Here is a 16,997-nt window from a genome sequence, read left to right as displayed (position 1 = left end):
CTCTGACTCGAAAGTCGGCTTAAACAAGCCTAATGGCAAGAATAGCTCAATGCCACAGAAATCTCATCGCTAGATAATCAGAATTACCAATAAGGCCTTCAGGCAGGCAGAACACGCTCTGATTTCACCTTTTAAAAACCTTGCCTTAAATACAGTCAAAAGTCGTTAATTCGGACACCCATAATCCGGAATGATCTATAATCCGGACCTCAAAGCTAAAACCTTTCTGCGCATGTGCCGCGTTAACACATAGGCGTTTACGCGTGCGCGTCAGATCTTTTACCACTGCGCATATGCGTGTGCGCAAGCGCAGAATACGTTTTCGCGTGCGCGTTTTATGTATAACGGATGGTATAATCTAAAATTATCTATTTCAGCTAATGTTGATGATTGCGTTGTTCCTTAATCTTCGAATTGGATCCGGCTTATTATTTTTTGCAGACTGTAAGAGCAATTTTATAAAAGTAAACTTGAACTTTCGATTATATCAAATAGAATTTCTGATTCTGGAGCTCCCAAAGGATCGTGCAAAACGAAAGTATGTTTCGATGTCCATCAAACAAAAAGTGGAATTGCTGCAAAAAATGGATAAAGATATGAAGAATGAGACAAAGAGGTTAGTGAAAACGAAAAAATTTCGATTGACAAGTTAGTCGGTATTCTCGGCACAGCAATTAACGGGACTTGAACAGCGGAACTTTGTAACTGAACAAGAAATTGTGTCTGTTTATAGAATTAAAGAGAAAGTATTATCACATAAAACGAAGCAACTGAAAACAACTTACATTGAAAGAAATGTTTAATAAAGTAAACAAATAAATATTAAGCTCTTTTTTTTTTTTTTTTTTTTTTTTTTTTTTTTTTTTTTGTAAATTTTGATACCTTTTAGATTATAATTCTTCTTTATTTCATAAATTAAGGTTTCATATTTTTAATTTTAGAATTTCTGCATGCCATCTTACGCGATTTAAACTGATGATCTATAATCCGGAAAAATCGATAATCCGGAATCGCCGAAGTCACGACGAGTCCAGATTAACGACTTTTGACTGTACTAACTTCTTTCTACCTCATGTAAGTGCACGCGCACTAGTCAGTTTGCATCCTGGCAAGAAAGTGTGAGTTCAAAGCAAGAGAGAAAGGAAAAGCTGCTTTGACATAAAATAACTGTTAAGTAAGTTAAATAAATCCCCACATGTTTAAAAGCTATTTTTCTGTCTCTGAGACAAGACAGTTGAACCCAAGAATTATGTATGTTAAAAACGAAAGCTTCGCTAAAGGTGGTGGTTCCGTCAAACCGCAGAGGGGAAAAAAATACTTTTGCAGGAGCTAACCATACAGCCTTCATACACGAAATAGCTGTTACACTAGTGTGGCAGCAAATCCAGTCTTAATACCTCTTGTGCATGCGCGAAATATTTGTAGCACTTTAAATGGTAACAGCTATAACCAGTACTGATCCTAGACAGTGGGCCACCTATCTACAAATTAAAACTGGCTGCCTTTTTTTTTACAGAAATATAATATCTTTAATATTCATTAAATTGTGGTCGATAATCATTAATCATGGCACATGGCTGCCCACATGCTTTGTACCACCTTCCTCCCCCTTCCACCCGCTAGGATCAGCCCTGGGTATAACCAAAAGCTGAATAGTTACAATCTTACCAGAGCTGGCGAAACCTAGGAACGTGGACTCGAGAGGTAGCATGCTCCACTTAAATACACTCTAGCTAAATTTGCATTTTGGTGAGGAAACGGAAAGAGAAGTGATAATAAAGGCTGAAATTATAAATAACTGGTGTAACAGACGGCATGAGTGCGCTAACACCTTTCAAAAACTCGCCCACTTCTCCCATTCAAGAAGAGAGGTAGACCGCCAAGAGTTAATTTGCATTCCCGAAATAATCAAGAACTTGTGGTTCTGGGCAGTGCTTCAAAAAGAGGTCCCCTTGCCCAGGAAACCAAAAAAAAAAAAAAAAAAACTGAGACTAGAGACAATATTGCAAGAGCTTCCAAATCTTAAAGTTCTTGCCGGAACGTCGTTGGAGGTAGAGGGGGAGGTTGTAACCAATATAAACTCTGCTACTGATATAAACTGGTGGATTAACTGTAACACAAGGGTGCCCTCTGGTGAGTAGCAAGAAAAGGACTTCAGTAAGTGAACCTGATAGGTTGTATCAGACTCTTGCTCTGTAATTTTCTTAAGGTTAAATGTAATGTCCGCGTGTAACTTAAACCTGCTAATTAAAATAATAATAACCTTATACAGTTTTACTTTTATTTTCATTCGTCTGCTGAAAAAAGAATTGCTTTTGTTCTACTGTTTTTCTAAAACAATACATTAAATTGCATATTCGAGGCTTAAATTCAGCCGAAGTTCATCGGAATAGGCTTCGGTACTTAGTTTTCGAGGTAAATCGCAATTCTAGCCGGACCCCCAAATAAAATGAGATGCTGTATTTTATCATTTAACTATGTGCATTTATTGATTTTTACTTCTTTATTAGCCCAAAGGTCGTTAGCTCAGAAGGGATATTGATTTCATTTTGACATTTTGCACTGAAAACTTTAAATGCCCAGTTCACTTTTCAAACTGTTGCCACCAAATATTATCGCCTGTGTTATATTTAAAGAAATTAAATAATGAAGAATCTGCATAAATATCTGTATGTTTCTAGCATTGTGATAAAACCTACAGCCATCCAATTTTGAATAACGTACGTCTCCACCTGAATATGGGCATCTGGAAGCCCAAATTTGGAATTTGTTTTACTATTTACTATCTGTTTCATATTTCGTAAAGCATTTATGAGTTTTTGATTAAGAAACTCAATGATTTCAAAGCCAGCAATGGCAACACTATCCCCCCCCCAAAAAAAAAATTCTCCAGCGCGCAAGACTGTGTATCGGAAATTCTAAAGATATGCTCATTTAAAAATTATTTTGCGATATGGCTGTTCAACTAAATTTTATGGTTTAAGTGCGAAGAACATAATATTTAATAAATAAAGGTAACACAGAAAACGTAAAAAAAAAAAAAAAAAAAAAAAAAAAAAGATCGTTTGGGCATAATATAAAATTTGAAAGCTTTCATATTTTTTTTTTTAAATTATAATTATTAATTATTTTTAATTTAATTTATTTTTGTTTACTTTCCCTGTAGGTCTTCCATAAGGCCTTCAGTACTTTTAATGTTCGAAATTAAGCTAAATGGAGGAAATGTCATTAAATACTGTTTTGAGCATGACTCTGAAAAGCTCATTGATAATTGAATCAGTTTCATCCGAATAAAGAGTGATTTTGTGAGTTCTAATAATGTGTAAATTGGAATAAACTTTTGATGCTATTTTTTTGCTACCATACAGACCCAAATATAAAGAATTATATCTTAAGTAATATGAGGTTGCAGTTTTAAAGTGTTTTACGAGAAGAAAAATACTTGAATGTAACAGTCTCGTATCTAAAGCTTAGTATCTAGAAAATGTGCTGTAAAAACATAATTAAGAGATCTATGTGTCATACTTTGGGATAACACTAACGAGTAAATATATTTTCTTTCATTACAAAATTTAAGGAATAAGTAATAAATTGTCATAGTATAATTCTAATGGTTACGTTTCTCATATCTCGAAAAGAAAATCTTCAAATGTCAAATGTCTTTTTATATTCTAGCTTATCCAGTATTTTGCTTTTCTTGCATTGTATTAAAATCATTAAGATGTAAATATAAAGTAAAGTTAACAAAATCGATAGCATTAGCTATTTTTAACCATGTCTATTAATTTTCTTATATTCTGTAGTACATAGCAATGATCTGTATAATATTTTTCTCAAATATTCTGATAATTCCTTTAAATTGATATTAATCAATATTCTGCAGTTTATCATACTGACTGATATAAATTATTATAGGAACTTCTCACACAATTTCTCACAGAATTGTCCTTTTTAATACTGTCTTTTTCAGATTGAACATATTACTAGAAGAAGATGCATTTCTCAAACGATATCATTGTCTTATTCGGTCAAGCATGAAAAATGATTTTCAACTAAGCAGCTCATTTCTTCATAAGACAAAACAATTATTTTTATCAGCAATCCACCCTACTGAAAAAATGGAATAATAGTTTCTGAAACCAGTTCCTCAATTATAATTAAATAAAGTATTTGATCTATATTGTCGTTGTTTCCTAATAAGCTGTTACTCAAGAATCAAAATCATTGTACAGGAATACCTCACTTAGTACCGTTAATTGGTTGTTCTAAAGTACCTCACTGAACAAATCCGCTATGAGTGAAACATTATTTCTGTAGCAAAATTAGTAATTCTTTCCTATCAAATTTTGTTAAAACAAAAGCATTTACGTATTTATGTAAAATTAATGGAAAATAACAAAACGGTAAAAAGCAGAATACATAATAGAAAACTTTTATTGCTTGTTTAGAAAATCAAAAAGAAAAGCATTATGTTTTTATCAAAAAGTAAGCCTAAATTTTTTGCACTAATTCTGTTTTCCTTTTTTTTATCCGTTCATAATGCGATAACAAAGAACTGCATTTCTAATTTTCGTCTAGCTTCAAGGCTTCTTTTTTCATTCAGATCATTTTCTTCAATCAAATAACATGCTCTTTTAATGATATTGAAAAATCCTTCAAGATTATTGAAAGTGAATTTTTTTCGCCGCTTGTACATTTTCTTCAATTTCTTCTTCACATGCCCGTTCTTCTTTTGTATTATCCACAAGGGGAATATATTCCATGACGAGCGCCTGGTGGCGAAGTAGCTAGCGCATTGTGCAACTGCACCACAGGTTTTGGGTTCGATCCTCGGGCTGGGCAAGGTCTGCAAATCCTTACAGAAGTATTCTTCTGTAAGGAGGTGTTGGCAAGGTTGACTCAGCCTTTCATCCCTTAAGTGGGTCGATAAAATGAATACCAAGTTCACTTGGGAACTAAACATTGGGGGTCCTCCGACAAGCTGACCACTTGCCCAAGACATATGCTGATGCACACCGGTGCCTAAAGTCAAGAAAGCAAATTTCGGGGCACTGCTGGCCGTGGCTCACTAGGACTGTTGTGCCACTGGCTTCAGTTTAGTTTTATAGTCTGTGACAATGGAAGCATCCAATGAGTCACTGTCTAAATCCTGTCCGAGTGTCACGACTTCTACTCAGATTGTATCCATTTGAAAATCAAAGCTGCAAAAAATCATTACCACAGTGAGGCAAAACATACTTCCCAATGCTTCTCATATTACTTTCCTTCACTTCATTCCATGCATGCCAGATATTTTCAATAGCATTTCGGATAGTGTAATTTTTCCAAAATGTAATCAAAGATAGGGTGTTTTCACTAGAGGTTGCTTTGATTGCTTGTGAAGCGTCCTTCTCAAATAAAAAGCCTTAAATATTGAAGTAATCCCTTGAACCGCATGGTTTGTAGTATTCCCGCGGAAGAAATGAATTCTGACACTATTATAAAAAGATTAGGAAGTCCAGTAAGATGACCTGGCGCATTATCTAATAACGATAAAGCTTTTTAAAAACAATAATGCTTTTAAAAGATCATGCGCATCACGAATTAGCACCATTCATTTTAGCAGTGCGTACTTTAACCGTAACATTTAGGCTCTGTTTTGGCGCAAAACTTTCCCGAATTGAACAATAGTGAATCAATTAGTACTGAGTGAAATTTATTACTGTAAAGGCCCTTATTTTCACGAAAATGAATATATCAGTGATTTCGCAAATTTTATATGATCAGAACCGAAAGTTGAAAAATTTCAAAAGTACATCTTTTGCATAAAGCATTTTAAGAAACTTCCTTTTTGTCCGAAAAGTTCATTCCTCCCCTGTTCCCGTCTAAATGGCAAGTTCAAGCGTTTGCTTAAGAATGAGTTTGTTAAGTGGTATTCTAATGAGCTTCAATTTCTAGAGAAAAAAAAAATCTGTAGACTTGGGAATATCACGACTAAATCCGATTCATGCTTCTTGGCTTGTGCGCGTATTTAACAGTACTGAAGCCAAACATGAGATAATTTTGAATGGCTTCAAAGAAGCTGGTATAAATAGTATTCTAGGTGAGCGAGCTGCCTTCTATTAATTTTATTGTTTTACATTAAAAAAAATATAGTTGTATATGATCCAAAAAATAGTTATAAGAAAGAAAATTGTCCAAAAAAAATAAATAAAAAAGCTTGTAACTGTGCAATAAATCATTAAATTTTGGGTAAGTTAAAAATTTCTGATTATTATTTGAGGCGAAAAAAAAAGTATTTCGCGAGGCTTAAATTTTCATGATTACGACGGGCTTGCGAAAATCGCAAAAATTAAAGCCTCACGAAAAAAAGGGCCTTTACAGTATTCAAATTGCTAACTGTATTATAGCGAGGTCAAGACTGAGTGAAACTGCACTACGCGAGGTATACCTGTATTGCGTTTTGGTCTTTAGAACTGCAATTAGATGCTGGTAAATATCTAATACTAGGAAACTTTTTCGAAGTCTACTCAATAGGTGGAATATTTGAAAGAAAATAATTGCCACTTGATTTTTCTTAAATATTTATGCAAGCTTACTTCCCATCTTCAAGACTGTTGCTTGAATAGATCCCCCCTTGATAAGAACACAGTAATTTGGGAAAGGCGTTACGCTTGGCACTTAGCCTCTTGAGTAGTGCTACTCCATTCTACAAACTGGTTTAAAAATATCTGGCAGAAATGTGAAAGCAGATCGAGGGGACTGAAGCACATATTGCCATGCAAATTGCATGTTGAAATGGCACGTTTGAGATAGTACAACAGATTGTTGATAGATAGAAAAAAGGATTCCGCTGATGTAAGTCCTCATTCCCCAAGCAGATTTCGAACAGTATGCATTAATATACAGGTGGAAAAGAAGCAGTTGCCCAAATTAGGCACTTAGCAATCATTCTCTATACCTCATTTGTGTAGCTGTTCTGTTTCAGCCTCAGCTTCATAAATAAAATGCATCTACTGAACTCCCCATTTGTTTATCGATGCACATTGTTCACAGTTCGCACAAGAAATGATGATTTACATCAGTAGAAGGGCGTTCAACAGAAGGACTTTACCAACCGTTCAGCAGCGCCCTGTAAAACCTACAGTCATTATTTCTATACATACATTCAATCACAAAATCTGCTTGTTTCGGTTTCCTCTATCTATCTTTACACTTGTGACAAATGGTTTTGAATCATCCTGTATGTATGATGCACATACTTGAAATATGAAAATCAGGAAACTAAAAATAAATTATGTATATATTATATGGGAGTTCTCATGCTTGAAGTGTAGTTTAGGGTATTACCCCAAAATAAAAGTGGGGACTATTTCAACCGTTTCATTTCTAAGAGATACCCAGATAAATTACGCATAATTTAAAAAAATTATGTGTAGTGTCACGACAGTTTTTCTGTAGCATGAGAAGGACTCTAGGAATACTATGATCATAAGTAACACCTTCTCACTTAACATATGTTCCCTCACGCATATATATATATATAAATAGAAAGCCCGGGGGATCATACGAAATGACCGCTGTTCTAGATATTATAAATTGCAATTAAAATGATTTGTGCAAAGATATCTGTTAATTCAAACTGAATTACCCATGGCAGGCGGCAAGGACACCCCTTTGCTTACTGCCCCACGGGGTTTCCCCCTCCTACTCGCTTAATTGCTTAGAGTGCAATGAAGGAAACAACTAGCGGTACATTTCTTAAAAGCAACAGCTAGCTCAATAAATAAAGGTGATTTAAATAATAAAATGTTAATTCACATGTCAAAGATCTCTTTGTACACAACATTTCTTGTGTATATCTTTCCATCATTTTTAAGCTCGCTTTGCAGAGGACCATCAATTATTTTTAATTTTACATCCAGTCTTTCACGAACTCTTGAACAGGCAACATAAAGTTGATCGTGTCCAAATGCAGACTCAGGTAAAAAAATGCCAACATGCTTAAGCGTTTGGCCATGAGACTTATTGATGGTCATAGCAAAGGCAATATTTACAGGAAATTGTGTACGTCTCAACTGAAACGGCAACCTTGTGCCGTGGCAACTTCACCCCATTGACTTGTACAGTTATGCAAGCAACCAATAAACTATCGGTGACAAACAGACACTTAAGCCGCATATAATAAAGATATTTATTTATTTCAGTTTATTTGTTTTTTCATCGTTGTCGGTTTTTGCCGGTTGCCTATGTCCGAATTCTATTATAATAGAATTATTATATATATATAAATGTTAAATTTATTTATTAAATGTTAAATGCACGTGCTCATGTATTTTTAATTTTTCTGGCTTAGCTTTCTCATAACAATCATCACGTGCTACACTGCATGGGGAATAAAACAATTTACAGTTACGCAAGGAATCGCAAGCAACCAATAAACTATCGGTGACAAACAGATGGTTAAATTTATTTATTAAATGTTAAATGCATGTGCTCTTGTATTTTTTATTTTTCCAGCTCAGCTTTCTCATAATATTCATCACGTGCTGCACTGCACGGGGAATAAAACAATTTACAATTATGCAAGCAATCAATAAACTATCGGCGACAAACACTTAAGCTGCATATATATAAGACTAGAACACCTGGCGATCATACGAAATGACCGCTGTTCTAGATATTATAAATTGTAATTAAAATGATTTGTGCAAAGGTGTCTGCTAATTTAAACTGAATTACCCAGGGCAGGCGTGAGGATGCCCCTTTGCTTACTGCCCCACGGGGTTCCTACCTTCCACTCGCTTAATTACTTAAAGTAGAGTGCAATGAAGGAATACACCGGCGGTACATTTCTTAAGAGCCACCGCTAGCACAATAAATAAAGGTGATTTTAAATAATAAAATGTTAATTCACATGTCAAAGATCTCTTTGTACACAACATTTCTTGTGTAGATCTTTCCATCATTTTTAAGCTCGCCTTGCAGAGGACCATCCATTATTTTATATTTTATGTCCGTTCTTTCACCAACTCTTGAACAGGCAACATAAAGTTGACCTTGTTCAAATGTAGGCTCAGGTAAAAAAATGCCAACACGCTTAAGCATTTGGTCATGGCCAACTACATGGTTTGGCCCTAAGACTTATGGATGGTCATAGCAAAGTCAAGTTTTACAGGAAATTGTCTACGTCTCAATTGAAACAGCAACCCTGTGCCATGGCAACTTCACCCCATTGGCTAATACTGTTACGCAAACAACCAATAAACTATGGACGACATATATATGGTGTGAAGTAACATTTTCTTCTCCGAAACGGCTGGCTCACGGGCTTAGCGAAGCACACCGTTGGATTCCACAGGTCTGTGGCACGCCATTTTGACCATTTGCATCTTCTTGGGACTTTAAATAGCCGAGATATTAATTAAAAACTAATTTTCCCCTACATTTTCCACTGTCTTTCTTGGGTGTTCCCTATTACAGTGATTTGGCTACATGGCAAATTCTTTTTTCTTGAATATCTACAGAACGGCGGTGAATTGAAATTCGAGACGCGTATCCTCGGATTCCAAAAAATTATCCGAATCCATCAATATCGTTCTCATCTTCGTATGACTTTAATCGGCCGAAATATGAATTAAAAACTGAGGAAACGTTAATTTCCGTGCTCATTTTTCCGAGTGGCAACAATAAACTATCGGCAACACACACTTTAGCCACTTATATACATATAAAAAGAAGTGTTGCAGGTTTGTAATAAACTGAATGCACAAGTCCGGTGAAAAGTGAATAAAATTTATTTTTATCACAATGAATAATAATAAAAAATACTGAGATTTCTTCAGCGATATTAGTACAGTATCACAATATCTGATAGTAGTTATATTTTAAACTACTAAAACGTTTTACAAAACACAATTCAAAGCAGAGATGTTTTTGTGTGGCGTTTATAAGGATGGAGGGTTAAAGTAGCTTAAACTAAATTGGCTAGTGTCACAGGCTATTCCAAGGGTATTTCAAAGCCAAGTTATGTGTTATACATCAAGTTAGCCTTCTGTCTACGAAATATGTAAAACCACCTCATTTCATACCCCTCTTAAAACAAACCCGGGCGACTGGTGCTTTCCGTTTGTTCATTCCCAAAAGGGAAATCTTTTTGTGTTAAGCAATTTTCATTTCGTGTTAAAAGAAAAAAAAAAAAAAAAAAAAGCATGAAAACATATAACAGCTTGTCGGGACCGTGGTCTTATTTCGTATTAACCAATATTTCATCTTAAACATTTTCGCGTTAAACGTATTTAATTTATTATTATTATTATTATTTTATTATTATTTAAAAATATTCACTGTTAATATTTTTCAGGATGAGGAGTTTCACCATCAGAAAGCTAACGAAAAGGTAGCTAGGCAGTGACTCCTAAAAAGTTGAGAGACTGTAAAAATATAACTTTATCACCTATACAAGAATATATTCTTCCAAATGTTGTTGAAGAATCATGTCTTTCACTGCAGCAAACACAAACCTAATGTTCTCTGTATCTGAAAAATAAAAGAAACAAAATTATTATGTATACCCACTTTCTTATAAGTTTCAATATGCTTCTTTTAAATGTACTGAAAGATAAAGAATCCCGTTCATTCACAATAGTCAAAAGTCGTTAATCTGGACTTCAAAGCTACAAACTTTCTGCACATGCGTCAATGCATAATGTGTCCATGCATGCGCGTAATACTTTTACGCAAGCGCATAATACGCTTACGCATGCGCGTTTAATGTATAACGGACGGTATAAGCTAAGCTAAAATTATCTAATTATCTATTTCAGTTAATGTTGCAAATTGCGTTGTTCCTTAATCTTCGAATTAGATCCGGCTTATTATTTTTTGCAGACTGTTAGAGCAATTTGTTAAAAAATATAACTTATTGTAAACCTTTTACTGCATCATCTCTCCTCCTTGAAATGTTTTATTATAATGTAATATATGAGTTACTTCTATTTCTTTTCTTGCTGCCACTGTTTACACTGAGAACGGACTGTTTCAACCTAATTGAGATGCAAAAACGAAACGTGATGTTACGTCATCTGAAAAGCGGATTCGTGCCGATAGCTGATTGGTTGCCGTGAGATGACATCATTCCTACTTCTGCTATAAGTATCTCGCGTCACTTTGTACAAGGCTAAGTTGATAGGAAGTAACTATCATGTATTCCCAAAAATAGTGAAAAAGGGGGGCAAATCTGTAAAATTTGAGGCATCCACAGTTCAGCATAATAATAGTGAATTATAGCATGGTCGGTTTGGTCATATAAATTATGGTGCTATTGTCAGGACTAGTAGAGACATTCAGTTCGAGGTCTTCCTGTGTTAAAGCACTCACCTAATTTGTTTTGTGAACATTGCCAAATCAGTAAGCAAAGACGAATCTCCTATAGACCCTTAGAAGGTATTCAAGTAAAGAGGCTGCTTGAAAGGGTTTTTTCTGATGTATGGGGATCTATTAACATTCCAGGTAGGAATAGTGAACGTTATTTCATTTTCTTTATTGACGAATATTCTCGTTACATGGTAGTGTACCCCATTGTGGAGAAAAGTCAGGTGTTTGAAGTATTTGAAAGGCATATAGCACGTGCGGAAAGATATTTGAACCTTAGGTTGAAATACTTTAGGACTGACAATGGGCGAGAATATGATAATGATCAATTCAGATCATATTGTAATAAAAATGGTGTAAAGCACGAATTTACAGATGTATATACTCCAGAACAGAATGGAGTTTGTGAGAGATTTAATCAGACAGCTCTCAACAACGTACATGCAATCTTACATGATAGTGGAATGAGTTCCGAATTTTGGTCAGACGGAGTAATGTATTTTGCATATTCATTTAATAGAATTTGTCATAAGTGCCAAGATAGAACCCCATTCGAATTGTACACTAAGCGGAAACCATCAGTATGTCACCTTAAGGCATTTGGAACAATTGCCTATGTGGGAATTCCAAAGGCTAAAAGAAATTCTAAGCTTGATCCAAAGGCAACGAAGGGCCGATTGATTGGGTACAGTGTACGAACAAAAGGGTATAAGATTTGGTTGGAAAATGAGCAAAAGGTAGTAGAAACCATAAATGCTACTTTTAAAGAGTCAATTGGAATGCAGAAAAGTGGCAGTGGAGCTGTACTGGGCACCCTTCCTGATTTGGAATCTGAAGAAAGGGTAGAGTTCCAATCCACTGATACTCCAGTTGGCTATTTTCCTGAAATAGAGGAAAGAACCGATACCAATGTACCTTCTTCTACAATTGGCAATGACACTCAATCTTCATTGAGACAAGTAATTTGGCTTCGTAAACCTGTTCCAAGGCCAGATGGTACTCGTACGGATATGTATTATTTTGAGAGGGGGTCTAATCAAAGACTACGATCACCAAATGATGTAGAAAGGTATTGCACTGAACATAATATTCAGTATGATCCTACCTTGTTTGATTTCAAGGGAAGCAATACTTATAGTGGTGAAATCGACCCAACTGGTACTCCTTCAACGTCATATACCCGAGATAGCTGACTAGAGGTTTCAATTCCAAACATTTATAACCAGGCAATGAAATCCACAGAAAAGTTTAAATGGATAGAGGCAATGGAAGAGGAAATGGCCAACATGCGAAAGCATAAGGTATGGCATCTTGTTCCACTTCCTAAAGACAAGACTCCACTAGGTTGCAGGTGGATTTTCAACATTAAACGTGACGAAATTGGAAACGTTGTTCGTTTTAAAGCTTGTTTAGTGGCTCGGGGTTATCGGCAAATTAAATACGATACCTATGATGAAACCCACTCGCCTGTAGTCAACTTTTCAGTAATAAGGCTCTTTTTCTCCCTTTTAGTTGCACATCTTGGATGGGCAAATATACAATGTGACGTAAAAAGTGCCTATCTCCACGCTCCTTTATCAGAGGAAATTTATATGTCCCAACCTCAGGGTTTTGTGGAGCGAGATAAAGAAACTTTTGTGTGTCGTTTAGATAGAGCCTTGTATGGTTTGCATCAGAGTGGGCGATTATGGTACTACGAGTTGGATAGAACACTTTGTAACCTAGGGTTTATTAAGTTTGAGTGGTGTAATTGTGTCTATCGTTTTAAAGATTTTGTCATTCTGTTGGTTTATGTTGATGATATAGTTGTGTTTGGGAAAAGTGAAGTTCAGGCCAAAAGGATATTAAAAGTCCTGAGTTCACATTTCGATTTGAAAATTTTGGGTAAAACAAGAAAGCTTCTGAGTGTGGAATTTGAATATGAGAACAATAGTGTTTAAATTCATCAGCAATTATATATAGAAAACATAGTTGATCTTTTAAAATACAAATTACTTCCTTTCCAATAGTTAAAGGTGTGAAATATTCAAAGTCTCAAAGTCCCAGTACACAAGAAGAAACGACTAAAATGATCAATTATCCTTATAGAAATGTTTTGGGATGTCTCTCGTTTCTTTGCAATCGTACTCATCCGGATATAGCTTATGCTGTTAATATATTTTCTCAGTTCCAAAGCAATCCTGGTAAGTTTCACTGGGAAGGATTACTTAAACTTTTAGGGTACGTTTCCAATACCAGACAGCACAAACTTAAACTGGTATGCAAGGAACTGAAGCTCAATATATATTCAGATTCGGATTTTGCTTCAAGCAGGGATGATATGGTGTCTATTGGTGGACAAATAGCTTTGTTGGGAGAATCACCTGTATCTTGGCGTACATTTAAAGAAAGGGGAGTGAGTTTGTCTTCTATGGAGGCTGAATTTATCTCCATGACTGAATCATCAAAAGAATTAGTTTGGTTTAAAAATATTTTAGATGAATGCATTCGGTTTAGAATTGCAAGTAACTATGCTTCAAGACCAATATTGTTTGCAGATAACATGGCTGCTATATTTTTTACAAAATCACCCATTGAAAACTCAAGGACAAAACATAGAGATGTAAAACTATTTTTCATTCGTGATCTATTGAACAGGGAAATTTTTGATTTAAAATATGTTCCAAGTAAAGATAATCTGGCTGATCCCATGACAAAACCGCTGACTAAGCATAACCTGATAAGATTTTGTGGAACAATTTTCTTATGAAATTTGTTTTTGTGTGTATTTAAATTAAGAGCTCTGTTTATTTGAAACTAATATGTTATAAGTCATATTATGATGGATATTAGGTAAACGTAAAACTGTATAGTGTAGAATGTTGTACGAGTGACCAGGGCCCTGAGTAAAAGTATTGAGTGTGTGATCATATATATGTCTTTGTATTGTTTTGTAACATGTTGGACTTTTTGTTATGGTAAATTTTTGAATAATGGGATAAGATGTTCCCAAAGGGAAATTTTTTCTTAAAAATTTTTGAATTGAATGAAACTGTGATATTTATTTATTCTTGTTTTGAATTTTGTAAAGATACTGGCATTCAGTTTTTATTTCAGGTCGAAGATGATGACGTGGGGGGCATTTGTTAGAAAATATAACTTATTGTAAACCTTTTACTGCATCATCTCTCCTCCTTGAAATGTTTTATTATAATGTAATATATGAGTTACTTCTACTTCTTTTCTTGCTGCCACTGTTTGCATTGAGAACGGACTGTTTCAACCTAATTGAGATGCAAAAACGAAACGTGATGTTACGTCATCTGAAAAGCCGATTCGTGTCGATAGCTGATTGGTTGCCGTGAGATGACATCATTCCTACTTCTGCTATAAGTATCTCGCATCGCTCTGGCTCAACCCTTCTAGTTCCTGCTTTCCTGGCACTTGAGTGAGCGGTTTTCAACCCCTTCAGAAGGATGCATGCAGTCCGGTTCTTTGGTTCCTGTTCGCGGGATGGCTGTTCCTGAATAAAGTTCCTTGGTGCCTGTCCGTGGGATGATTGTTTCGGAATGAGTTCCTTGGTTCATATCCATAAGATGGTTGTTCCAGAATAAAGTTCCTTGGTTCCAGAGGCTACCATGTGAGTGACTGCCGTGGGCGGCATCCATGTTCTTCAATGAAGGCGGCATTTAAAATACGTGAGCGGCGATTCGTTGTGCAAACGGAGTTAGGCCGGTTTTAAGTACTTTCAAGAACTTCATTTAAATTTTCAGGTGTTTTCTCAACCATTGATCATGGACGTTTTGAATGTGTAGCCAACTTCATTTTTAGGACGCATAATTAATGTTTAGGACATTTTTGTTTGTATTGAATGCTAGTGTTTTGGAGACCAGGTAAAAATATTATTTGATGAATGATGGTTATATTATATTTTTCCTAAGACTCTGATATTGTTGAAATTTATTTTCTGTGTTTTTATTCTTTATTATATTGTTAATAAATTGGTTAAATTTGAAACCCTTTTTATTGTCTTCAATGTCTGCACAAACATATTATCTCAGGGAGCTTTTGTTGCTACTACTGCTAAATGTTTAATTTTATAAACTTCAAACTTTGCTTTAGCATCAAAATTTTATAAAAGTAAGCTTTTGATTATGTCAAATAAAATTTCAAAGGATCTACAAAGCGAAAGTATGCTTCAATGTCCATCGAATAAAAAGTGGAATTGCTGCAAAAAATGGATAAAGTCATATCCTTTGTTTCTTTAACCATTCCGAAATCTGTTTATCAATTTGACGCTGCTCTGCGCACGAGGGGGGGGACGTCTTGGCGCGCAATGAATTGGAAGTTGATCTGTCAGCACTATCCTTCTCTTCAGGGCAGATGTTTTTATTTTATTTGGCTTATAATTCCTTACTAAATGTAGTATTTCATCTCGATGTACTCCGTCTTTGATATGATTTAAATCAAATTCCTCGTCATTATAATTCGCTTCCGATAGTGAAGAAAGTGACACAGAGGTTATTGAAAACGAAAAAATTTCTAATAGCAAATTAGTCTGTATTCTTGACACAGCAATTATAGGATTTGAACAGCGGAGCTTTGTAACTGAACAAGAAATTATGCTTGTTTATAGAATTAAAGAGAAAGTATTATCAAATAAAATGAAGCAACTTAAACAACTTACATTGAAAGAAATGTTTAATAAAGTAAACAAATAAATATTAAGCCTTTTTTTTTTTTTTTTTGTAAATTTTGATACCCTTTAGATCATAATTGCTCTTTATTTCATAAATTACCGTTTCATATTTTTAATTTTATAATTTCTGCATGCCATCTTACCAGATTTAAACTGATGATTTATAATACGGAAAAATCGATAATCTGGAATCGCCGAAGTCCCAACGAGTCCGGATTAATGACTTTTGACTGTATAATACACAACAAGATATTTTAATAGTAAAAAACAGAAGCACTGCTTTTACACAACCTATATAATTATTAATTATATAATTAGCTTCAGATATTATAAATCATCAATCAGGGTTCGTAGCCACATTTTAGTTAAAAAAATAAGCACCTATAAGCACTTTTCAAGCACATTTTAAGGGAAAAAAAAGCACCTGTCTAATTACATTATACACAACTGCGTAACCTTAAAAGAAAAATTAGACTTGTAATTTAAAATTTGAGCAATGCAATATTTATTAAGAGAACGAGCATTACCTCAACCATGGAAAACAATTAATTTTTTTTTTAAATTTTAAATGATATTACAGTTCAATTTACAGAATTAGTTTACAATGAGGAAAAAAAAAAAAAAACTATGCAGAACTAAACTATATTACCAGATTTAGTGATGAAATTTCAGTTCAAAATATAGAAAATAAATAATAATAAGCCATATTAACTGTCTTTGTTTGGCACCTAATAATAAATACAATTTATTTTCCACTCATATTAATATTTAAATAATTTAACTTAAATCAAAATTCTGAACATTTTCTAAATTTTCATTGCATAAGAGTTTGCCCTTAACATATATTCCAAGCAAAGTAATTTAAGTAAAAAAGAGGCACGGGAATCATCAGAAGACGGGAAATTGCTTCATGTAGTCATCCTTTAACAGTAGAAGCTTAACTAACCCGCATACTCGGAAATTGCTG

At 34.5% G+C, this 16,997-nt stretch overlaps 2 protein-coding genes across 6 annotated transcripts in view; one reads left to right on the top strand and one right to left on the bottom strand.

The window, feature by feature from the left end:
- Window positions 1-4,167, top strand: part of LOC118205525 (uncharacterized) — a 59,267-nt gene extending 55,100 nt beyond the window's left edge. Inside the window, exon 9 of the mRNA XM_085814302.1 lies at window positions 3,971-4,167. Within this exon, the coding sequence (XP_085670428.1) occupies window positions 3,971-4,127 (157 nt within the window). The 3' untranslated portion in view covers window positions 4,128-4,167. The remainder of the gene's footprint in view (window positions 1-3,970) is intronic.
- Window positions 4,168-9,753: 5,586 nt separating this feature from the next.
- LOC118182162 (guanine nucleotide-binding protein G(q) subunit alpha-like) overlaps window positions 9,754-16,997 on the bottom strand; it is an 82,296-nt gene continuing 75,052 nt past the window's right edge. For all 5 annotated transcript variants that reach the window (XM_085816043.1, XM_085816044.1, XM_085816046.1 and 2 more), the window contains one exon: window positions 9,754-10,518. In XM_085816043.1, the coding sequence (XP_085672169.1) occupies window positions 10,436-10,518 (83 nt within the window). In that variant the 3' untranslated portion in view covers window positions 9,754-10,435. The remainder of the gene's footprint in view (window positions 10,519-16,997) is intronic.

This window comes from Stegodyphus dumicola, chromosome 4 (assembly GCF_044657685.1).
Source record: "Stegodyphus dumicola isolate Sdum_Otavi_A_Nest chromosome 4, ASM4465768v1".
Classification (NCBI taxonomy): Eukaryota; Metazoa; Arthropoda; class Arachnida; order Araneae; family Eresidae; genus Stegodyphus; species Stegodyphus dumicola.
The sequence above is the reverse complement of the archived record's forward strand: the minus strand, read 5'-3'. Positions and strand labels throughout refer to the sequence as shown.